Genomic DNA, 24,871 nt, shown 5'->3' on the forward strand with positions numbered 1-24,871 from the left:
CTCTCGCATGTTGTTGGATCTGAACATGGTCATTTCCTTTTATATTAGATATTGTGTCTGCAAATGCTGGTTTCCAATAAAAATGCATGCTTTCTATACTCTGATATATGAACAAACCCCTTTGCAAAAACCTTCATTCATAGCCGGATTTATATAACATTTCCTTCTAAAAACATGGACAAAATTTTCTGATTTATGGCAAAAAAATGTCTTAATGTTCTTAATGTTTTCTGACACTGTTTAAGCTATGTTAATTGAAAATACAACCATAAAAATAACTATTATTTGCCCACTGCTAGCAAGTAATTAGCATCACTTGCAGCAAGTAAAACAGCATATGTATGAGACACTGTCGTGTGGTAAAGTTGAGTGGCCCAGTGACACATTGTCAGATCATCTTCCAATCATAATGTGTGAATATTGAAACAGTAGAAACAGAACTACTGCCAACAAAAACTGTTAAACCCAAATCTAGTTTGTCCTGGATTTTTATCTTGGTCTTCTTAATGTAGGATCATGGGCTAATAAGAGTGTTATACTCCAATAATAAAATAGGTGATGGTAATATCTTCACCCCCATCTGTTTGTTTGTTTGTTTATTAGCACAATATGTAAAAAATTATCCTGAATTTGACTGAGATTTGCTGGACAAATAGCCATTTGTGCAAGGATCAGTTGACTGGATTTTGATGCTGATCCAGACCTGGGATTTCAGCCATTTTAGATTTTGTTTTCTTCTTTTTGCCAAAAGTTAGTGTGTTTAAACACTATCCTGTAATGGCCTGACCACCAGTCCTCCCCCAGTGGGCTGCTAATCAGTGCTTGGTTTGTCAGAAGATTAAACCTGGAAGGGAAATGATAAACAAATCCAAACAAACAGCTCTGTAAGTTTGAGAACTGTTGAGTGTTGGTGGAGGAGTGGAGTGTTTTTTTTTTTGTTTTCTTTTTTTTGACTAGCCTGGTTGAACCCTGATGTTCACCGCCAGCTGGTTGATCTTTGTCCTTGTTTATGTTTTTCTCCATTATCTTCAGCTCTGCCTGGGCTTGTGGCCACAGTGGATGCCTCAGGGTTTCAGGACTTTCAGATGTTGCCTCTTTGCTATTTCTTAATTTTATTTGTTTCCTGTTTAAGTGACAAATTGACAAATTCAGCATCTCGACTTATTTAATGGACACACTCTCTTATAGCACCAAGAGATGGAAAACACAAAGCAAAAACTCTTTTAACTCCTTTCCACAGCATTACACTGGCTTCGCTTCACTTATCTAGTGGTGTATTAACTCAGACTGGTCCCAAGAAAGCTAATACAGTTTACTGTGTAAGAAGGGAGCTCATTTATCCCCTTAGGTAGTGTGTGCAATCCTTTTCCGCAGTCTGTAATGAGCCTTAATAAAGTATGTGGCTGTTTTTACCTGACATCATATATTGGTTTTCTCGCCCTGATCACTGTGGCAGATTATTTACTGGCCTTAAACAAAAATCTGACATTCTGTCGCTCCGCATTATGTAAACACTGCAGCCAGGCCTTTTGCCCAGAGCAAAGAGATGGTGGCACATTACATCTACAGAAATATTGGTGCCCTTATATTGGTCGCCTGCCTGCCTGCTTTAGAACTGACTGGCCACTCATGTTGATGCAGACGTCCGGTCTGTTGGGTATACTGGCTTCAGCTGGATGCCCGGTAAACTTTGTGATCTGTCAGCCATCTGAATGGAGCAGTGGGAGTCAGCGACTGTTTGGTGATAAGCCAGTTTTTGTAGCAAGTCTTTGCAAGCCCTGCTCTCGTCTGTCAGAGTTTTTCATCTCATAAAAATCTCTGCAACAGAAGAGTAGCCTGGTGGGTTTCCTCAGTATCTTGAACACAGAGCCAAGTATTGATCGGTTAAATCAGTGTCATCCTTTAAATCACCTCTCAAAATATCTCCTTCAACTCACTTTTGCTGCTTTTCCACTTCTTTCTCTCGCCTGCTTTGTTCAGCGCTCTGTAAATTCTTATCGTAAAAGTGCTCTGTTTTTTTTGCGATGGTGATTATGTCATCATATTAAACACATTTTTCAATATCTCTAAAAGGGACATGGTACATCTGTATATGTTGCGGAAAACGCGTCACAAAATTTAAAATATGGAGCTGAGGCTTTTGTTTGTGTTGTCTGTGAATGTGTGTGACTGGCTGAGAGCCCCAAGGCAACAGTTCAGAGCCGAAATGTATTCCAGATCAAAGCTTAACCAACGTAAGACATTTGTATGCGAACATAAAATGCCCTGTGCGGTCTAATTTGCAGCTTAAATGGTTTTAGTTACATTTATAAACAAGTCAATTTCAGTAATTAAGTACCATCAATAGAATACATTTTCAGCATTGACACAGTCTCCTCTGAGGTTTTTATTGGGTTTGAACCACAGTGGGCAGATAGTTCAGCTTTATACAGTTTAGTCACAGGGCTTCACTTGAATGTTCTTAAAGACCCAGAGAACCTATTTTCTCTGTCAAGTTCTTAGCATAGAGAACTGCTGTGTGCCTATCAGAGTTTAGCAACATTCAGTCAGAATGTCATGGTGGCTGAGGGGTTTGCTGATGTTGGCAGCTCTGTCACATATATCTGATCAAACCACATCCTGATGAAGCAGATTAGTTGTTTTTGACTCTTAGAGCCATCCTCTACTGAAATATATTCAGCGTTTCTCACTAAAACACACAACCAAAGCATTACACTATAGGGATTCTAGTGTTCAGAAACTCCACAGTGTACTTTTTTAAAACTCTTAATAAATAGAATATTTTTTCATCTTTTATCTTGCTTGTTGTGTATTTAGTCATGAATATTTATTGTTGTAGAGAAATACCATAAGCTCAGAAACCAATTTTCAGGGGCTTTAAATAAGTGGATGGAAATTTCAATTTAGTTTCACACGGTGAACAGTTAGACTGTACTGTAGACATCCTTTACATTGTCTTCAGTCAATCTCTGCTACACATTTTTCCTGGCCTGTGGGTCAGATAGTATTTGACGTTTTATTTATTCAAAGCTGCACAGTTGGGCTGAGTTTGCCGTATAAATAATGACTCTTTGTTGTAACAAAGGACACCCAAATGAAAGTATTTTAAAGTTGTTTTTACTATAACTAACCTTTATCTTTGCTTGTCTTTACCTACCAGCTGTTCATGTATTCCAAAGCTCAAATGGAAAGCATAAAAAATCCACCATTGTATACCTCTTCATTGATTGTGTTTTCTTTCTCTAGGATACATCGCTCCATGGAGTGGTCGTTTCTACTCTCTCTGGGACACGGGGTAAGCTCCACTGACCTTCACACTCTCACTGTCAATGGAACACTTGTTCAATCGAATGCATGTGTGTGTCTTCTAAGACAGCTATAGCCTCCCTCCTCTGCACTATCCCAGAGGGGAAAACAGTACAACACAGGCTCTGTTCTGAACTATTGTGTTACTTCCAAATAGCACCAGGCACCCTGTGTTCTCCAAATGCACTGCAACGTGTTGGTATTTCAGCACACCCAATCAATTCTCCCACCATTTGCTGACTGAGGCAGTATGGGATGTTTTTTTTTTGTTTTTTTTTCTTTCCTTTGGAGGCTGATACTAATTCCTTAATGTGCTGTGTGTTTTCTTTTCCAGCTGTAATCACAAAACGCTTAAGAGAGAAATATTTAAAATTGTATAGAAATTTCTGTGTAAAAGCACATAATGAATGAAGAGGGAAGACGCACATCAGAAACCAGCAGGAAAAAAAAAGGAACACTACTCATCAGTAATGCTAAATTTGTTCATATTTTACCATAAGCATGCTGGGGAGGTAAATTATCTTTTTTTCTCATAATTCTGTGAGTTAATCAGGAGGATCTATTGTATAATTTGTCTCAACACTCCCAACGCGCTCAACCCATCATGAATTACATCCTGTCTGTCTCTCCCTCCTCCCCCCAACCTCCCTCCCTCCATCCCCAGCTATGCAAAGATCCACATCCCCATCATAGCGTCGGTGTCGGAGCACCAGCCGACGACATGGGTCTCCTTCTTCTTTGACCTCCACATCCTGGTCTGCACCTTCCCAGCAGGCCTCTGGTTCTGCATCAAGAACATCAACGATGAACGAGTGTTTGGTAGGAACATTTTATCAAACCTTTTTTTTTTTTTTTTAAAGGATCTCCTCAGTGTAACTCAACACAGAAAAAGAGGACACTCAATATTAAGTATGCTACAAAAAGCTGGATAATGTACCAATCCTATAGGTTTGCGTTATGCCCCCCTATTTTGATTATCTGAACTTATGTTTCTCAGAAACCATGTTTTCATCCATGCCAGCAGCATGCAATTAGGGATGGCAAGGTCATCCGTTGTCAGTCCATCTGTCAGCCCACCACTTTGGTCTAGACTAAAATATCAATATGTATTTTTCCATGAAATTTTGTCATTGGCATTAATGTTCCCCAGTGGATGTTGGGATGGAGTGGAGGGATGGCTCTAAATACTACAATACCCATGAGCCTCAGCCGCCATTGAAACGTGAGGCATGAATCAGAGAGGTTACATTTATGAACACAGTGTGTCATATTTGGTGGATCCATCCAAAATTTACCTAAAATAAATTAGTCGAAGCTGCAGATTGTTAGTATCAGTTTCCTCAATTTTTGCTTCCACCATCATTTAGTGTCACACATCACAGAATTTTATGCTCTGATTGGATATTTCATACATAAATGCACATTGAGAGTCACCTTGAAAACATCCCACCTCAGGTGTTTTATGCACACAGGGTTGTGCATTCAACTTTTTTTATTTTTTTATTTTTTTATCAAAGAACCAGATATTTTCTTTCATAGCTTATCATTTCTTATGCTGATTCATGTTTCATGTCTATCCAACTGTCAGCCACCCGACTTTCTGTCTGTGGAGAGAGTGAATGAGATTTTTGCTTCTAGAACAGGAAGTTTCTGAAATAGCTGCTGCTGCTGCTTCACAACTCTATTGTGCCATTCATTATTTGTCAGATTAATAAGTATAGCCCTTTAATCACTAATCTATCTGCTGTTACAGTCATTTATCTGCTTTGTTAACAGCAAGCTGTAATAAACATACATGCTTTGTAATATGTATCTAAACAGTCAGTTTAAAAAAAAAACAAAAAAAAAACATGGCCAGAAAGAGTGTAGTGATCAGGAGTCTTGCCTGGTGATCTGAATGAATGCCTCCTGGTTTATGACAGATTCTCACCTGGACGGTTTCGCCTCTGCCTCCAGCAGCGTGATGTACTCGCAGCTTTTAAACAGCCTCAAAGAAAAACATGGAGTAGGAATGAACGTCTTCACAAAACCACTAGGCAGCAATATGACAAACCCAGATCAAGGGCAGAGAACCTTTGAGCCGTCAGCAGCCTGTTCCTGCCTCAGTCTAGATTCAGCTAATTATCGCTATCGATTAGCCATGCACCTGTTGAGCCGGGTCGGCGCTTCTCAAGGACAGAGAGCAGCCAGCACTCTCTCCATTTAGGGTTTTGAGTTGTGCACATCTAACACAGACTGATTATGCAGCATTACTCTAACAACTCAATTTCTCTTTTTCACGTCTTTTTTATCTCCTTTTCACACTCTCTGCCTCATTTCCTGTGTCCCCTTCACTTTCACACCTCTTTCTCCTCATCCAACCTTTGTCTACGTGATTTCCACTCTCTCATTCTCTACTCCCACCTCCCTCACCCACCGCCACATTTTTCTTCTTCCCTCCAGTGGCCCTGTACGCCATCAGTGCAGTCTATTTTGCCGGCGTGATGGTGCGTCTGATGCTGACACTGACACCGGTGGTGTGCATGCTGTCAGCCGTGGCCTTCTCCAGCGTCTTTGAGCATTACATGGGAGACGACACAAAGAGGGAGAAACCCCCTGCTGAAGACAGCAGTGATGAGGATGACAAGAGGAATTCTGGGAATCTCTATGACAAGGTCAAGATGGAATCATTATGATACTGTATTGATGTCTTTGAGGCCATTGTCTTTTCACTGACTGTCCTGTGACAGGTCATATCGTCATGATGCTTAGATTTTTACTTCCAAAAATTTTAAAATTCAATACAAAAAAACCCCAGAAAAAGTGTCATAAAACAACAGTCACTGAGATGTTTTGCTGAGTTACTGTTGTTACACACTTTTATAGCACCCTTTGGGGTTTGGATTTATCAGTCAGCCGTTTGTCAGCCTCCCTCCTCACTCACCACCAGTTTGGGTAAACTGTGATTCAACTGTGATTCATCTGCAACTGTTTGATGCTGTTGCCATGATTTTTAGCTGTCTCACTTCGTTAGAGTTTTCCACTGACTGCTGTATTCACTGTTGAGCCACTCTGTGGTTTCCTTTTACACCAGTCCATGTTATAATTCCTCTCCTCTGAAGGTGTTGCTGAAATGTTCGTGTGGCTATGAAACACATTTTGTAAAATCAAAAATGAAATGTTTTGTTTTTGAAGACAGCGTCGTTGCTATTGTGTTTAAGATGAGTGTGTTTGTTGCACACCCTTGCTTCACTGGCAGGAAAAAAAATGCAGTAATGCACTTTTGATATGCTTGAAGACTTAATACATGCTGCCTATGCATTTTAAACAACCTGAAAAGTAAAGCAGAGCTGTAGAGAAGAAAGAAATAGAGAACACTTGAAGCTGATAGAAACGCAGCAGGTTTCGAAACATGAGGCTCTGCAGATGTTTTGAGGTGTGAGAGTCATTGAGTGTTTCTTCAGGCCTCTGGAACACTAGCAGTGTTTTTTGGAAAAACACTGAATGTAAACAACAATAAAACATAGCTGTGTAGTTGGTCCATGCAAACAGTGTATCTCAAAAATTGTTCCCTTATGGGTTGACTGATTTATCCTACTGCTTAAGCTAAATAAATATTTTAGAAACATGCCGGATTAGCCCAAAAAAAGAAAAAATACAATGTCACAAATCAGAAAAAGCAGGGCTGTTTTAGCTCCTTAAAAGTTGACATTTTGGAGATGCTTGATCTTCACAGAACGTTGACATTATAATGTTTGACATGAAAGATTCACAGGGTGCATTTACAACACACGCTCAACCTATAATTCAACATGTATTTGTTAAAGTGCCTTGTTCAGTAGCTACTTCGTTATATAGTTAAATTATATTTACATTTCAGAGTCAGACCAACAGGAGCAGCTTCAGCTATCTATTCAGTTTCTCACATTTTCTTACAGAATTCAAATGCTATCTCGTCTCATTAACATCTATTATTGCTCACTTCCAGCCACAGTGTCAATTTCAGAGGAAGTAATTAGAGACGCTGCTTAAAGAATCACATTCATAATGTGCACTTCTGATCCTCACCAGAGTTTTCGTTTTCTTTGCAATTCCCTGCAGCTGCAGTAAAATAATATTAACTCATCACCGGGTTCATCTCACAATACTCAGTGATACATCTTCAGACAGCACAGAAAGCTTAAAGACACTCTCTGATACTTTGTTCAATTAGTTCATTAAATAATTTATTCCACGCAATAATTCATATTTCTGGAATCCTTCAGACTTTGCCCTCCATCATAAGAGTGTCTGTCTCCCCCTGCAGGCTGGAAAGGTGCGCAAGCATGTGTCAGAGCAGGAGAAAGCAGAGGAAGGTTTGGGTCCAAACATTAAGTCCATAGTCACCATGTTGATGTTGATGCTGCTGATGATGTTCGCCGTCCACTGCACCTGGGTCACCAGCAACGCCTACTCCAGTCCCAGTGTGGTGCTCGCCTCGTACAACCACGACGGGTACGAATTATACACGCGCACACACGCGCGCACACGCACACACACACTTCGGTTGTAATGCGTTGATGGATTTTATATAACCACAAAGAGTAGGGCAAACTCTCAAGTAATAGGTCTTAATGCAGAGGGATGGCGTGCTCCACCTTGCATGTGAATTAGCACAAATGCATGTGTATGTATGCAGGAACACACAGAGCAGCAGGATAGAGGGAGGACATGTATATTTCATAAGAGGTTTGTGGAAATATTGATAAGTGCACCTATAAGCTTTAATATGATTGCTTAACTTAGTGTTTCTAGGTCACAGAAAACATCTGTGGACCATCGCTGAATTTACAAAAAGCTGATATATTATTCTCTCTGAGAGTCTTTACAGGCATAATTATTCTCTTTAAGCATTAGGCAGGAAATATTGAAGGCCAAGACTAAATGGTAGACGCAAGTTCTCATACATATATTAATGATACCTCTGCAGTTGTCAGACAATGGTTTAGCCGTGCTACTGGGTGCAGCATGGCTGTCACTCTTCTCTCGCACATATACACCCCCACACACACAGACATAATATGATTACCATACCTACAGTTAATTGGTTGCCTGGCTTTATGTCTGCTCCCGCTGCTGGAGGTAAATTTAGGACATAAATGTTCAAAGCGTGAGGTGTTTTTTAACCCTCAGTTTATTATGCACAGATGCTCTATTTTCAGCTGCTGTTGCCCTTCTGATTCAAAGTCTTAACTGAAATATTAATAGCCTCCGCAGCCATATGCCTGTCGACAGTGTTACCTGTCAACCTTATTTTCCTTGTTAGGACGCGTAACATCCTGGATGACTTCAGGGAGGCTTACTACTGGTTGCGACAGAACACAGACGAGCATGCCCGCGTCATGTCGTGGTGGGACTACGGTTACCAGATTGCCGGCATGGCCAACAGGACCACGCTCGTAGATAACAACACATGGAACAACAGTCATATAGCACTGGTGAGCCATTTGCCTGTCACTTGTCTGTCTTATTCTCTTTCTAGTCTCCATCTCTGTGCTGTCTTCCTGTTGTGCACTCTGGATGCAGGAATAGACGGGGAAACAAATGATTTCTTCTAGCAGCCGCTGCATGATTAGCAAGCTCTTCAGTGAATTTTTTATGTAATTGCTACATTGTATAAAACCTCTCCCTCCAACAAGCCAGATAATCTTGTTTGCTTAAACTTTTCCCATTGAATTTACACTGTAGGGGGATTTCAGTTAATTGCTGTCAGATTCTGTGGGTTTGATTTTTTTTTTTATTTCTCTCTCTCTCTCTGCTGCCAAATGTAGAGAAGTGTTTTTGTCTTTTAGTTAAGTCTGTTAAAGCCCTCTAGCTTTCTTCTCTCTCGCTTTCTACCTGCCGCCTGTTGTCTCTTCAGCACCTGTCCATGGGAAATGTAATTACAGAAAATGCATGATGGATCTCTCTTTAATAATTCCTGTTTTTGTGCCACTGCTGTGTTGAAGCACCCTGCTTTGTGAAACCAAAGAAACTCCAATTAAAGTGTGACTTGTCATTCTTCATTGCTGTTTTCAGGTAGGGAAAGCCATGTCATCCAATGAGAGTGCAGCCTATAAAATCATGAGGTCGCTAGATGTGGACTACGTGTTGATCATTTTCGGAGGAGTGATCGGCTACTCAGGGGACGATATAAACAAGTTCCTGTGGATGGTGAGGATAGCGGAAGGAGAGCACCCGAAGGATATCAGGGTGAGTGTGAGACAGGAAACTAGTCCTGAAAAAAGCTAACTAGCCTAGCTTAGATTTCTTTTAGATTGTTTCTGGTTTTATCTGACAATTATGTTTTTCTTGTTTGGGAATATTCATCTTAAAAATACATTAAAAATAAGGTGTTACAACTTAAATACATGTTATACATATTGGCTGAGCAACCTTCACACTTCAGACCCTCTTTTTTTCGACTTCACTTTTCCTTTAGTTACTGCTGTCTACCTGTGTAAGGCAAAGTACCTGAGTCCTGCCCTGCAAATGACATGAAGCTCTTCCTCAGCACATGAATGCACCACACATCACTGCAAGAATCAGCCCCAAAAACACATTCATTAGGTTTACATGCATTCAAGTAATCAAGCTATACAGTGAAATCAAAATGCATAGACAACAGCAAAATGAATTTACATGTGCTATAGTAATCAGATTTCTCCTCTACTCTGACCTTATTTTGGAAACAATATGCTGCTTACAGTGAAGTGCTCATCAGTGGAAACCAACGTATTTAGACTTCCAAAGGCTACTACTTTGCGTTGGTTCAGTTTTAGCTGGACTGAAGAATCAGAAGTAAAAAGGATGTTAGAAACCCAGCTAACCGTATTCATGGCCAAGAAGTCTGTCTCCTCTAGAAGGAATATATTTGGGGAAACCATGTTTCTCTAATCCCCCAACCCCAAATACAGAACTGAGTTTCTTGATTACGTGACATTTTAGAAATCCGCTTACTGGAGCAAGCTGACTGTAACCCGGGTACTTAATACTGTAGTTCAAAGGTTTGAGAAATGCGCTTAGTAGCTTTCTTGATAGCACTCTGTTTGGCAAATATGAAGACACAGCTAGCAGATTGTTAGCTTAGCTTAGCAAAAAGACAAAAACAGGCGAAAACACCTTGTCTGGCACCAGAGTTAGCAAAATCCACATACAAGCACCTCTAAAGTCCACTAATTAACATCTTGTGCATTTCCTTTAAGTGCATAGAGTCACACTGAAAACAGAAGTCAATTATTGTTTGTTTCAGGGATGTGCTGTAAATGGTATTGTTTAACATTTAATGTAGTAATTGTCATTTTCTGAGAACAGGTTTATGTGAACACAGTAGCTTTAATTAATGAAATTAATACGATTCATTTATTTTCATGGACCTGTCCTGTCTGAACCCTATCTGTTAGTGTGAAATTGAATACCTGTCACTCATTTCCTGGACCTCACTTTCCCTCTTTGTCTTCCTCAGGAGAGTGACTACTTCACCCCACAAGGAGAGTTCAGGGTGGACAAGGCCGGTTCACCAACTCTGCTCAACTGCCTCATGTACAAGATGTCCTATTATCGATTTGGTGAAATGCAGGTGAGGAGAGGAGAAGTTCTAAGTAAAGACTGTTTTCACTCTCTGGCCACGTAACATTGCAAAAAACCAAGTCCTAAATCATTTTTTCCATCTTTGTGAGGTGAAGTCAGGGCTGGAGTGAAACTCCTGAATTTTAAGAGATTTTCCAGGGTTATGATCCACTTACAAATAATAAGTTCCAGCTCTGTGCCATTTTCAGAAAGTAACAAGCAGCTGCCTTCACCAAAGAAGTAAAAAAAATACTACTACTATATTTTATGAAGCTTTACCAAAGAATAGCAAGCAGCTGCCACCACCAAAGGTATAAACCTTCTTGCTAGTGTATCTTAAAAGCAGAGGTGGCTGACAGGCAGGCAGAACAGGTTTTAAGGAGATGCCTTGGGGATCGCTTGAGGTTTGGAGAGTGGCGTTTTGGAGGAAAAAGAGGACGAAGGAGGAATCTGAAGGATTGGCAGAAGCTTTGAAATGTGCCACGGCTACTTCTGGCAGGTAGGAGCAGAGATGAGAGGGATCCTTCTTGCCAGGTGCTTCCATCCCTGCTGTAGATGTGGCCCGGCCAACAGCTCGGCTGAGATGGGAGAATCAATGCAGCCGCCATCCGCAGTCAGACAGCCAAAGCTCTATGCAGCTCACAGAGATGTTCCGGTGGAAAGAGATGGAGAGACTGAGGCACAGTAGGAGACAGAGGATAGGACGCAGTGAGCCCATTGAGGGAAGAGAGAAAGTAGATTAGGTTTATGGAAACAGGATGTGACAAGGGGAAATAAGGCTTAGAGGACATCAGGAAAAGACAATAAGAAGAGTGGGTTAGAAGAATACAGGATAGTTGAAGATGCAGTTTATAGCGGCAAGAGATTAAAGGATAATACTGAAAATGCATAATACAGTACAGAGTGGAGAGGATATAATGAATAGAATCAATGCATGGTCCCAAAACAGTCACATTTATCTCCTTTTCATAACATTTAAATGAAAAGTTGAAAAGCACAATATATATGTGTCAAGAGACTAAACTTTTGTGGCTAATAATAATCTAATATTTCATCCTCTGTGTCCTCTGAAGTAGCCTGAAGGCGTCCAGGATTTACTGTATATAGGGACGTGGTACACAAAGGGAGAGTGAAAATGAAGTCTGAAAAAGAAAGAAAAACAGGAGAAAAATACAATAGAGGAAAGGTAGACAGAGTGTGTCGCTTTTAGAACCGAGGTAACAAGGGCAAATCAAATGTGAGAAGGACACAGTAACAGGAGCAGAGGCTGGATGGGGAGCAGTCAAGGGCTTTTTCAGCAGAATAATAGGAACAAGAGGCTGTAAGTGGCTCCTACAAAGTGTGATGTAATAGTTGCCAAAGGGCAGACACTACGCCATCATCAAAGTGCTATCAAACTTTTTGTTTTTCTTTTATAGTTGTATTTAAATTATGTTTGTCCTTGTTTTTATCTGTTAAGTGCTAATGTTTAAATTAATAAAACAGCTGTGGGCTAGGACAGAATGATGAAAAAGAAGTTGCATTTCTTCATAGTCTTCATAAGACTATTGTCTCATCATGTAGCACAAGTTTCCCCCTTTTCTAAGTTTTTCTTTAAACGAATAGTTAAACTTTTGCTTTCTTATCTAACTCATGGTAAGAGGCAGTGTTTCCCAGAATGTCAAACTATTACCGGGTATCTGCAGGTCTTGAAGTCTTAAAAGCCTTGAATTTAGAACTTAAAGGCCTCAGAGGGTATTAAAAAGTCTTACATTTATTTTACAAGTCTTCTCTCTAGACTGCTGTTTTCACTGTTTTGTTCATACATCAGTCTGAAACTCAAAGCTACTTTGTTTACTATCGTATATGAACAAAAAACGCAGCATTTTCATTTAGTAGCTAAAAGCAGAAAATGTCTGTTTTTCGTGATGACTGAAATGTTTAATCGATTATCAAATAGTTGCAGATTCTCTTTCAGTGGACTAATCCATTTGATGATTTATCATTGCAGCTCTAAAAAGAATGAATTATTTTTAATTGGTTAATCCATCCATTCATTCTGCTGCTTATCCAGTCCTAGGCCACATTCATTTAATTAATTATGTACTTCAAGCATACTTTAGCCAGTATCATCGTTAAGCAGGTATTAAATTGCAGTCTATGTAGTTTTAAAAAGACCTTAAATTTAATTTTGTGAAACCCTGTATTACTTTAAACCAAAAAGCTGTTTGCATGTGTCATTTTTGACGGAAACACACCACTAGCTGCCAGCAAATTAATGAAATGACGACCTTCCCCTGTCCCAGCTGGACTTCCGGACACCACCTGGCTTCGATCGCACACGCAACGCTGAGATCGGCAACAAGGACATCAAGTTCAAGCACCTGGAGGAGGCGTTCACCTCGGAGCACTGGCTGGTCAGGATCTACAAGGTGAAGAACCTGGACAACAGAGAGCCTCTGGACCACAAGCTTCGCAGTGTAGTGCCCAAGCAGAAGTACACCTCCAAAAAGGTAACAGGAAAGATTTCGTTATAAAGAGGTCGGTCCTTTCAGTGATAGATGTCACATCACAGTGTGTTGGTGATTCATTTTGCCTTCCGGTTTTAAAAAGATTTTTTTTTTAATAGTTACGCCACCAAAAAACAGCCATCTCTACTGGGGTGTCTGACTCTGACTGCAAATTGGATAGTGTGTTTAAAGAGCAATTTAACACCCTGTTTTCATTTGAATGTGTCCCATTCACAAGAAGCATCTTTTTCACTTGCCAACATGGAAAGCAGTGACAGTGACTCGAGTTGAGCTTCCCCAAGTCTCAATGGGACATCTTTGAAGAGTTACTTATTTTAGCTTAGATTAACATACTATATGCTCCCCACACTGCTGACAGCTGATTTATGTACCGGTATGTATATGTAAAGGGTTGGATGTGTGTGTGGGCGGGATAAGTGACACTGCTTTGTAATACAAGCACATTCATCCACGTCATAGATTTTTCACTTTTTTGGCTCTGAGGACAGAATTTCTGGATTTTCTGTTGGAAAAGGCAAAAAACAACAACAACAAAAAAAAAACATCTGTTATAACAAACACTACCAGCTGGGACCTGTGAAATAAAGTGACTATATATGACCGACTAATTCATATGGAGAGTTAAATTACTCTTTATGAATATTTCCAATACTAAACAACTCTCCAATTTAAGTTTTAAAAAACTGTGTTGTGTATAATGTGTACTTATTGATTGTTGTCACCCTTTAAAATAAGTTGTACTCATTTATAGTAATGTCACGATGCCAGAACTTTTGTAGTCGGTGACATTACCTATGAAATTCGATGCCAGCTGCTGCAATTTACAAAAATAACAGTAACAATTCAGGACATTAACATTTGACAACATGTTGTTGATGTAAAGATCCGGATGTCTGTCTTTGAGCTGCTTAGATAAGTTTGAGGTGTTTCCTCCTTTCATTTGAAATGCTCTGTGGCATTGTCTGCATCCTGGCTTTTGGTCATCTATAACTTGTCCCTGATGATCCGCATCAAATACAAAATATCTCCACACACGCCGTGTTTTTTTTGTTTGTTTGTTTTTTTTTTTCCTTAAAGTCGCAGCAGACCTGTTGCTGTACCCGCACTTGCTGTTGCCATTCTACCTGTTGTTGTTATTGTTTACTGCACCTGTATTCTTCTTCTCTTCAAGTTTGATGTCAGACTAGGACGCTTGTAGGGGTTATTGTATTACACTCTTGAGTCCCAGAAGAATCACATCTCCAGTACCCACGGCACCTACAGTACAGTATCTTGTTTTCCTGCACTGCTCCCACTGTGCTGTAGAAAAACCGCTTAGTGCCGTCCCATCCAAGTACCGTCACATATTCAGAATTTTGGCATCAAGTATTGGTGCTCGTGACATCCTTCATCATTTATCATGGTTATCAGATCACAGGAATGAGTTCTGTTTCATATACACATCAATTATGTCCAATTATACCTCGTCGATTCTGGATCAAACTATCTCAGTTACAGAATGTTTTGTAAATAGATTTTTTTTTCCCCTCTGTCTGAGCAGACCGCCAAGAGGAAGCGAGGACACATCAGGAACAAGCTCGTCCTGAGGAAAGGCAAGAAACTACAAAAGAAATAATGATGATGATGATGATGAACTCTTCTAGGAAAACAAACAAATAAATGCGAAGAAACCTCTAACAACCAATGAAGAAGAACACAGGGGCCATTTGGTCTCAAGCGCTTCTCATTAGGGCGCCCCCATGTGTTGAGGAAGTTGAAGTGTCGTATCTGGCTAGCTCCAGAACTATTGTCCGTTTTATCCTGAGGACCGCTGTCTTGCTTTTTTTTCTCTTGTTTTTGTTTTTCTGTTGTTTGTTTATTTTTTTAATTTGTACTTGAATGTGTGGCAAGGTATAGGGCTGCTCTACTTGGTTTGGCGTCTGTTAATTTTTGTGGTACGTTTATTAACTGCTTATCAGTACGGGGGTTGGGTGAAGGGGAAACGAGAGAAGACTAGGAACATTTGCACCAAAGACCCATCGACCTTGCTCCATGGCACATGCGAACTTATTACTGAGAGTGAGGAAGCGCAGGAGTGAAAGCTGAGGACTTTGTTCCTGACACGTGTACAGAGGACAGTATGCGGTATGGAGGAACGTTACCATCTAGGCACAGCCCATCTGTAATATTAACCTTTTTATCATCATCATCATCATTTACATCTGCCTGGCTCCCTGACCCTTATTTTTCAACAAATTCTTTAAGAAAAATTGGCCTAATATGTAAATATGTTATGTAAAGAAAATGTCTAAAAGGATGGTAATATATTGGATTATGGTGTGGTGATTTTTAAATATGCAGTTTTTGTTCTTCTCTTAATTTCATTATGTGATTGTTTTTGGAGGGGTTTTTGTTTGTTTTTGTTTGTTTTTGTTTTGTATGACAACAAATAGAACAGTGAATGCAATAATTCTTGTACAGAGGGGCTTGAGATTTTGTTGAAAGAATGAATGTGAATTTTTACAAAGTTCCCCCCTCCCCCCTTTTTCATGAATTGCATAGATTGTATATTTCTGCTGCTAGGATTTTAAAGACGGAAGCAAGCAACTGTGTGTAAAAAGTAGTGATAATAAATTAGGCGGAGGGAGCTCTCTAGTTCAGTGAGCAAAGCCTAGTGCCTCATCGCTGGTCATCATCACCTCGTTCATTTGTGACAGTCTACCTTGTTAACGTTTTGTTTAGCTCATTATGTATCAATGGGGCGGGTTGGGTGCTTCGACCAGACTGATGCAGTGGAAACTGGAAATTTTCAAGATGTCTGGAAATAGACAATGGTGAACTGTGAAGAGGGGTAGTTGTACTGAAATTAGAGAAGACATGTTAACTGAGGTCAGGAAAGGTAAGAACTTCCATCACTGTCTGAAACTTAAAGATACTCTCGAGCTGTGTCCCAATTCCATACTGCATACAAGTCTTAGGTAGTGAGTATGTAGCTTATTCACACTGTAGAATTAACCGCTGTTCTCTAAATATGTCAGTGAGCATTAATACTTCAACCAGCTGTTATTATACGTGTCAAAAAAAATAACAAAAATGTCCAGAAGTTTCCCAGAGCCCAAAGTTGTCTTGGTGATGAACAGTCTAAAAACAAAACATATTTAATTCATTAACAGAGAAACAACAATCTAAAAAGTAAAACAAGCAAATATCACTCAATTAAAAAGCTTACCAATTAATTTTTAATCATTTCCCTTCAAATCTAGTTTGTTCACTGTAGAATAAACAGCTATTCTCAAATATGTCTGTAAGTGTGCGGGTGACAAACAAGTATTTTTATTATCATTCATAATCCGCCAATTATTTTCTCAATTAATTGATTATGTTTTTGTCTATAAAATGTCATAAAACAAAAAAAAAAAAGCCTGTAACAGTTTCACAGGTGACGTCAGTAAATGTTTTGTTTTGCCTGATGGACTGATAGAGGGTCCAAAACAGAAAAATATACAGTTTAGAATGAGAGAAAAGGCTTTTACATTTGAGGATCTGCAACAGACAAATATTTGGCATTGAAAAATGACGCAAACAATTAATTGATTGTCAAAAATTGTTGCAGATCTATGGGTTATTCCACTGATTAAGAATTGCTGCACCATAAAGTATGGGACTTTGCAAGAGACCAGCAAACCTGCCTGGTTTTTGCCCATGTCTTTCAAACTCCACATCCTCAGTTTGTAACTTAGTTAAAAATGTTAAATCTCAAGCTCAGTCATAGACAAACCTGACGATATCACAATTGCTTCATGTGTAAAAGTGATGGAGTGGCCCTTTCATTTTCTGTCAGTTGACTCTAGTATCTGGTACAGATACTAGTTTAGATAGATTTTTTGATTCCACTGTTAATACTTGATGAATCTGCTTTGTTAAAGTACCTCAGAATCAATTCAATATTTCGTGCATAGTGTATACTTAGTAATATTAGTTTATAGTAGAGCTGCAGTTAACAGTTATTTTAGTTTTTAATTGTTTGGAGCCTAAAATGTCAGAAAATACTTTTAGAAAATGCCTTTCACAGTTTCCAAGTCCAAGATGACATATTGTAATTGTTTTTTTGTCCAACCCACAGACAACACGCCCCCCCCCCCCCCCCCCCCTTAACTGATGGTTAAAGCTCTAGTGTACAGAATAGGATTGGGACACAGCTCTAATCAGCAGTAACCTTTGACGACTTCTCCTATGGGCACTGCACTGTTCTTTGTGTTTTGGTTCCTACAGATGCCATGTGTAAACACTAAAGGAGTTTCTGTATGTGCACGCTTCAGTAACCTTTTTATTTTTTATCAAATAAGTGACACATCAAAAGACTAACACATCATACAACTGTACTTCTTTTTGTCACATCTCACAAAAAGTGACTTTATTAGTTTCTCCTCTTTATTTTTTCTTGACACCTTTTTTAAAAAAAAAAAAGAAAAGAAAAAACTTACGTGAATCACTTTGTTCTCTTTGCTTTTGATCTTCTCTGCAACTGTGTGTCACCATTTCAGGCTTCAGACCTTTGACACAATGCCACATTGTTATTCAGTTACACAACGCCTAAAACTGTGTCATGTCCTTTGATTTCTCATTTGTCAAAAGGAGAGAGATCAGACTAAGCCTTAATGTGATGTACAGTTTGTTTCCCTTTTGTTCATTTTGTGTTCCTTTTTGAATTAGGAACGGTGGAACAGTTCTTTCCTCTACTAAGTTCACTCATTTCTTAGTAGCTCAGTGCCGTCTGTCCCCCACACCGTTCTTTGGTTTGATGCAGTCCCTCCCCGCTTCTCTCTGCTCACCTTCAAAGTTTACATTTTTACATTGTTGTTCTGTTCAGCCATCTTTAAATACACACTTCAATGAAAACATCTGTGTAAGTTGTTGTTATTATGGTGTTCCCTCCCCTGCTAAAACTTTCTTAAGTCTTTACTTTGCATTTACGATTTTCCTGTGCAGATCTGATTTTTAAACCTAGATGAAGACGGAGTGAACCACTTGATGGCAGCATTAGCCTTTGAATGAAGATACTTGCTTCTGAGTCTGCAACAGTATGTACAAAAACTGACCTAATACACAGTGTGGTGAGGATAGTTGGTGGTGGGTTTGAGTAGCATGCTCGTCATTGTAAAGACACTGATTGAAATCTTGGTATGTGGGTAAATATTTGTTGGGTAATGTAAAGCCTTACTTTAACAGATAACCTCCTAATGTTAATTGATCTTACTTAAGGCATTTGAAACCTAGTTTTTCCAGTGGAGCTGAATAGAACCTTTTTGTGAAGGGTTGTACTTGCATGTCCAGTATGCAAAGCAGTGCACTACATGCTTGGCCATCCCTGAATAAAACATAAGTTGAATGTGTGAAAGCTAGCAGCAGGGTATCTGAAAGTCTTGAAATGTCTTAAATAGCACTGGCGTCAGTTTCCTCAAAAAAATGCCTTAGAGGGTATTTAAAAAAATCTTAAGTTACATTTACAGAAGTCTTAAATATTTTCTCTCCCCTGCAGTTTTTTCTCATGTTTTGTCCGTCCATCGATCCAAAACTCAAAGATGTTTGATTTATTTTCCACGACAAAAGCGGCAAATATTTATAATCTGTGGCTAAAAGCAGCAAATGTTTGACATTTTTGGCTGAACAAAGACTCAAATGATTAATTGATTGTCAGAATAAGCTCCTTCTGATGGATTAATTGACAAATAGTTGCAGGACTAGAAATAATTTCTGTTATTCCACAAACTGCTGTCAGTGCGGGTTGCATTCATTATATGGTTTTTGTGTTAAACACTGCTAGGAAACACTAAAAGGAAATGTGGGTCCATACCATCTCTGCTAGTTTTCCATCATCACCTTCATACTATGGCCAGTGTGATGGGGAAACGGGTACAAAATTTAGTCCATGTGGTATTAAAAAGGTCTTAAATGACTTTGCTCAACACTGCAGAAACCCTGATAAAGTAATGACTTTTTACTGTTTTTCTTTACTGTTGCGTAGTTTAATTTATAACATTTTCTAAACTGATAAGTTTACATATAAAATCTTGATTTGAAAAGTTAACAAGTAACTAGCTCTTAAATTATGTAGGGGAGTAAAAGTATCATAAAATACAAATGCTCAAGTAAAGTACAAGTACTTCAAAAACAAACTTGCATCCAATACTTGGGAAAATCTACCTAGTTACTTTCCATCCTTGTTTATTTGCCACAGTATATTGTGACTGTTAATATACATTCATTGTTAACTCTTTGTTCTACCATGTTAGCATGTTGTCAGAGTACTAGTATGCTAACAACATGTGATCATATATATAAATTGCACGTAAACATGGTAGCATTTAGCTTGTTTGTTTATCATTCTATCATTAGCATATTTGCTACGTTAGCAGAATTAAAAGTCACCAAAGTCATTATAGTTCATCTCCCCGCTACTGTCAATATTTCTACTAAATTTATGGTAGTCTATCTAGTTGTATAGGATTAGTTATTCTACGATGAAGACAAGTGACTTGTAAGGCTAAAAAGAGTGAGTGTGTACCTGCTTTGACCTGTGGTGTGACAAATGAAGTGTAGCGTAGGTCGTCTACCTGTGGAGTGAATGAGGAGTATTTAGTGCGATTAATCACTTGACTGCAGGACATTATATAACAGTTGTACATAATGACAGGAGATCATTTAAAAAAAGATACAAGGTCTTTATTAATGGATAGTCCTTCATTCATCCACAATCACTGTCTACTTAGGTGAGTCTGGATCCTTTTGGATATAGAAAACTGCTTGTTAGTTTCATGTAAGGCGAGTGTCATGAAACAGGAATGAACAGTGGATGGAAGAAGGTGACAGGTTTTTCTCAGTGGTTTAATATGTACTGTACTGTATTGTAATATGTCATGTACTGTCATGGCTTAGGCTACAAACTGGCATCTGGTAAATTCACCTGGCTAAAAATACCTTTACTACAATACACCTGAAAGTTAAACTGAAGGAACAACTGAGAGGAAAAGTAGTGAGGAGTAAAGTGAATGTTCTTTCATGACAAAAAAAAAATATTTATATATAAGGCCATAAAAAATAAACTTTCATTGAAGAAGAACATGAAGTGGACATACTGTTAATTACTCTCATTTAATCTCTGCTCTTCTTTGTTTTTAGGAAATCCATTCAATCTGGAAATTGGCAGCATAATTTATCAAATGTGCACTGTGAGAATGTGAGTACTACAGTTGTATGACCCGTTGCATTTCCTTTTCTGTCCAACAGGCTGGTTACCCCAGCTCCCTATGATTGTTATTCTGGTAGATAATCCTCTCATCTTCAGAGGCAATCTTCCAGCAGCCCGCAGATGTGAGAGCATGGCTGTGTGTTTCTGTAAGCCTGCTCATCCATATTCATCGCCACGGGCGACCCAAGGAGACGTAGTAACTGGGTGTGCAGCGGCTGCCTAATTATTACACAAGTGCCAATGTAAGGGCACAGATCCAGAAAAAGATTAGAAGACACCCAGGAACATTTTGCCACAAACAAACCAGTGTTTTCTCTTAGAAGAAGAAAAACTGGCTAATGGCTGGAACAGCTGAATGAGAGAGGTAGTAATGGAAAGCGTCGGTTATGCGGTGGCGTCTCACTCAGTGGGTGATATACTGTCAAAGGAGCGACAGGGTAAAATAAAAAGCGTGTAGTAGCAAAGTACAAGATGGGAAAGTGGCATAATCACTATTAAAATGTGTCCAGATACATTCATAGTGCAGACAAAACAATCAGGGCCTTTACTTTCCAGTAGCTCACTGTAATATACTGTATAATAATATATACTAACACATATTCTAATGTAGTACATTTTACCACTGGATTTATATCGTTTAAAATCTGGTCAGGTGTTCTTATTTCCCATAAAGCTCTTAGAGACCACCCTGATTGGTAAAAGCCATAGATATAAAATAGTAAATTTATTTCTATGGTAAAAGTGCTTTTACAAACAACTCATTTACAACTACAGTTTTATGTGTTACAGGGAACTTCCATCAGTTCATTCTAACGCTGCATGACGAACTAAAAGCTTTGAACCAAACACTGACATGTCTGAGAAAACATATTGATCATTTAAAAAAAAAAAGTAAAACACCAGTGGCAAACTCCATTACTGTGCATGTGCAAAAAAGGCCTTGGCAAGGTGAAAAATAGAAATACTCTACTTTGAATAGTAATACTATTAACTGTATATAAAAATGTACTTCTGTCCCAAGAGCTCCAAACCCCTTCTTGGTTATAACAGTGGAGATCCCTTTGGCACCTTGCGTGTTTCCTGTTTGTGTCTCTATGGTGTCGCTCTGAGAGTCTGTAAGCTCAGGTCCGAAGGTCTGTGTGAGACACCGTCCTCAGCGTGTGGAGGCAGAATCTCGGTTGTTGTCCGTGAGAAGAGAGCGTCGCTCTGCTGTCAGGTCGACTTCCACAGTGGGTTGTTGTAAATCCAACCTTCTCCCTGCACATGTGGGGAAAGGAAATTTATTAGACCCTTAAAAATGTTATTGGTGACCCAGAAAGATGAACAACAGACCTAAAGGGGGTCAGCTCGCTCAAATGGTCCGGCCATGCAGACCAATTCATTTTCTGTAAAATATATCATCTGAGTTTTCTGTCTCCACCCCAATGCAGTGGCAGTAATAAAAAAATTTTTTTAAAAAAGGAATTTTGTTTGTAGTGTTCACAAGTTGGAAATGTGACATTTGATGACCTGTTTTCACTTTGCAGAAACCTTTCTAGAGGCCCGGGGACTAAATTTAGTTGCTCAGCCGTATTTCCTGGTGCCAGAAAAAGCCCCTGCTTTGGAGGTACTTACTTTGTGTCGGCCCAGGAGCTGTTGTGGTCGAGTTTGCTGTGCTGACTGGTCAGACACAAAAGGTGCACTTTTAGCACTGGCTGGCACAGCCGGACATGTGACACAACATAAGTTATGTTGTCTGCTTCAGAAACTTACAGGAATGTGCAAAAGGGACTTTTAGTTCCTAATTTAGCTTGTGTCACATCGTTCCAGGAACTCTGGTCAAAAAGGGGCTTTTGGTTGCTCTTGATAATCCAGACTTTGCTGGGATCAGTTTTCAGAAGAACCACTTTCCACTGAAGAAGCAGTCCCTATGAAAACTGATCATAGTGAGGTCTGTGGATTACACAGAGGAGAATTTGTCACTGCTAACAAGATCACTCACAGTTTCACTTCTCCCTATCGCAGGTGTAGTGTGGCTCCCAGAAGCTTATCCTGCTACACTTTACCTCTTTAGAGAAGTATTTGGGTGTCCAGGGTTTGTTATCAGCTGCCCTCTGCCTCTCCTCCCCTCTCTGTCGCTCCTCCAGCCTGTGTTTGTGCTCCGTGGCCTCGTCGATGTTCCCTTCCTTCAGCGACTTGGTGACATGTTGCCATAACCGTCTACAAGCACATGTAAAACACAGAAGCGGTAAATTAACAGCTCCCACATCTGGGATTACCCCCAGCCTAAATTAACCGATGTAGAAAACTGCATAAAGTCAGCGATGATGAGTTTCTCACCGGGATTCTGTTCTCCCCTGTTTTTCCACTGGTCGCAGCTTCTTCCTGGTGACTGGGAGTTTGGCCGTGTCGATCACTTTGGTTTCCCCACTGCTGTAGGTGAACTCCAGCGTGCCGTTCCACTCACCCTGCGCTTTACACACGATGGTGTTGGTCGGGTTGTGTTTGACCTCTGCCGTCACTCTGCGTCGGCAAAACAGAGAGACCGTTGTTAGAAGACTGCCCGTGACTTACAGGACAGTTGACTGCAAGCATTTTCATTTTAGACTTCAGACTTTGAGGGATTATTTTATCACTTTCAATCACTGATAATGAGGCAGAAGCAGAAATGATGCTGCTAAAGAAGCTTTTACTGACTTCCATTCTACATTCATACTCTGCCACCCTCGGCCTGATTTATTGTTGTACAGCTGAATTGATTTACAGTAAACAAGGAAGTTGCTTTATGGCAAATCTCAGGAAGCATGCTGCTGTTCTTCAATCACACACTCATGCTTTGAAAAACCTTCTTATATTCCCGACTTAGTAAGATGTAGCTGACTAATAATTATCTTTACTAGCCACATCACTATATTCTAATGATGTTACGTTCAATTAGTTTTGTGCTGTGAATAATTTGACCTGATATTAATGTAATTGATGGGCTCAATTCACACCTGGTTAGAATCAGGTGACATCTACAGATGAAGATGCATCACGTCTTCATCATCACCTGATGAAGACGTGATGCCGAAAGGTCATAACTGCACTTAATAAATCCTCTTTTTGGGAGCATCTATTCAGTGTGTCTTTTTTTCTTAATTAATTGCAGATGGCAAACTAATTAAGGGCTGTGTGTTACTGTATGATAATATTGTCTTTGGCAAAGTCAAATCATGAAAAATATTTCCTGTATTTTATCCCATCCAATCAAATGAAAGAAAATAAATATCAACATGAGATGCAGAGGGGTGGAAGGGTGTTAACCAAGATAAGGAAGCGGAGCCTTCATGTTCCAGAAAGTGTTAAAACTTTTAAAGTGAAAATTCACTTGTAAAACAGCAGAATAATTACAGATGTGAGCAAAATGTTGTAAAAGGCCACAGCAGGATTTACAGCCTGAGAGGAAGCTTCATTACATCAGTAGTAGGTGACATAATCTGCCTAATATCCAATATTTAATAAATGGTCAATGCAAGCCACATTTATTAATGTAATCACACTGTGGAGCATGAAGCCACTGTCAGTGCCCTATAATCTCATTACTCACAGTATTTATGACTAAAGTGAAAGAGAAGAAGAACCAGTTGCTCATGTCTTTTCTCAAAGTGAGATGGATGGATAAAGACAGGCAGCGAGAGACAAAGAACTGCACAGTAACACTCACCTGTGGACTTTCCCCCCATAGAAAGGCTTGGTGTGAAAGGTGACGGTGGCCGAGTAGCCGCTCTTGATGCAGTTGATGGAGACTTTGCCCCCGAGCTCCACCCAGGGCACGGTGAGGATGGAGCGGGCGTAGGCACAGGGCAGCGTGAAGACGTACTCCTCATCGTGCTCCAGGAGACAAAGGACTCCTGAGAGGAGAGAGGAAGAAGAGTGAGAGAGGTTTAAAGTTATGACGAGGGGGAGATGAAATCTCCTCATGTTAGGAAACACTCAAATATGATTGTGTAACAGTTTGGAGGAGATGATACCATTATCTCAAAAGTTCAAATCAGGTGAGGCATGTCGAGGAGCCTCTTCTCCTCCCACATGTTGTTATGCGGAGCCAGCTGATTTCCCTGCACACTGCCTCTCTTTGTGCAAACGCATAATCAGATGTTGCACTAATTTAATTTCCTGGCCCGGTATGTAGATGTTATGTGCCTGCCACTGATTTTCATTATGCACTTGTAAAACACAGCAGGCAGTGCGGAGACTTTAGCAATAGGTAAACAGACACTGAATATCCTATACAAACATT

General features: G+C 39.7%; 2 protein-coding genes across 2 annotated transcripts in view; one reads left to right on the forward strand and one right to left on the reverse strand.

The window, feature by feature from the left end:
- The window catches only part of LOC111223045 (dolichyl-diphosphooligosaccharide--protein glycosyltransferase subunit STT3B), a 78,588-nt gene extending 60,328 nt beyond the window's left edge, over window positions 1–18,260 (forward strand). Inside the window, exons 8-16 of the mRNA XM_022747014.1 lie at window positions 3,247–3,295; window positions 3,971–4,125; window positions 5,749–5,960; window positions 7,592–7,779; window positions 8,591–8,762; window positions 9,343–9,516; window positions 10,769–10,882; window positions 13,158–13,364; window positions 14,923–18,260. Coding sequence (XP_022602735.1) covers window positions 3,247–3,295; window positions 3,971–4,125; window positions 5,749–5,960; window positions 7,592–7,779; window positions 8,591–8,762; window positions 9,343–9,516; window positions 10,769–10,882; window positions 13,158–13,364; window positions 14,923–14,997 — 1,346 coding nt within the window. The 3' untranslated portion in view covers window positions 14,998–18,260. The remainder of the gene's footprint in view (window positions 1–3,246; window positions 3,296–3,970; window positions 4,126–5,748; window positions 5,961–7,591; window positions 7,780–8,590; window positions 8,763–9,342; window positions 9,517–10,768; window positions 10,883–13,157; window positions 13,365–14,922) is intronic.
- A 1,828-nt stretch (window positions 18,261–20,088) lies between these two features.
- LOC111223131 (oxysterol-binding protein-related protein 10-like) overlaps window positions 20,089–24,871 on the reverse strand; it is a 79,781-nt gene continuing 74,998 nt past the window's right edge. The window contains exons 9-12 of the mRNA XM_022747159.1: window positions 24,296–24,482; window positions 22,930–23,112; window positions 22,656–22,809; window positions 20,089–21,867 (exon numbers count right to left, since the gene is read on the reverse strand). Of these exons, the coding sequence (XP_022602880.1) occupies window positions 21,823–21,867; window positions 22,656–22,809; window positions 22,930–23,112; window positions 24,296–24,482 (569 nt within the window). The 3' untranslated portion in view covers window positions 20,089–21,822. The remainder of the gene's footprint in view (window positions 21,868–22,655; window positions 22,810–22,929; window positions 23,113–24,295; window positions 24,483–24,871) is intronic.

This window comes from Seriola dumerili, unplaced genomic scaffold, assembly GCF_002260705.1.
Source record: "Seriola dumerili isolate Sdu_G_001 unplaced genomic scaffold, Sdu_1.0 BDQW01000110.1, whole genome shotgun sequence".
Classification (NCBI taxonomy): Eukaryota; Metazoa; Chordata; class Actinopteri; order Carangiformes; family Carangidae; genus Seriola; species Seriola dumerili.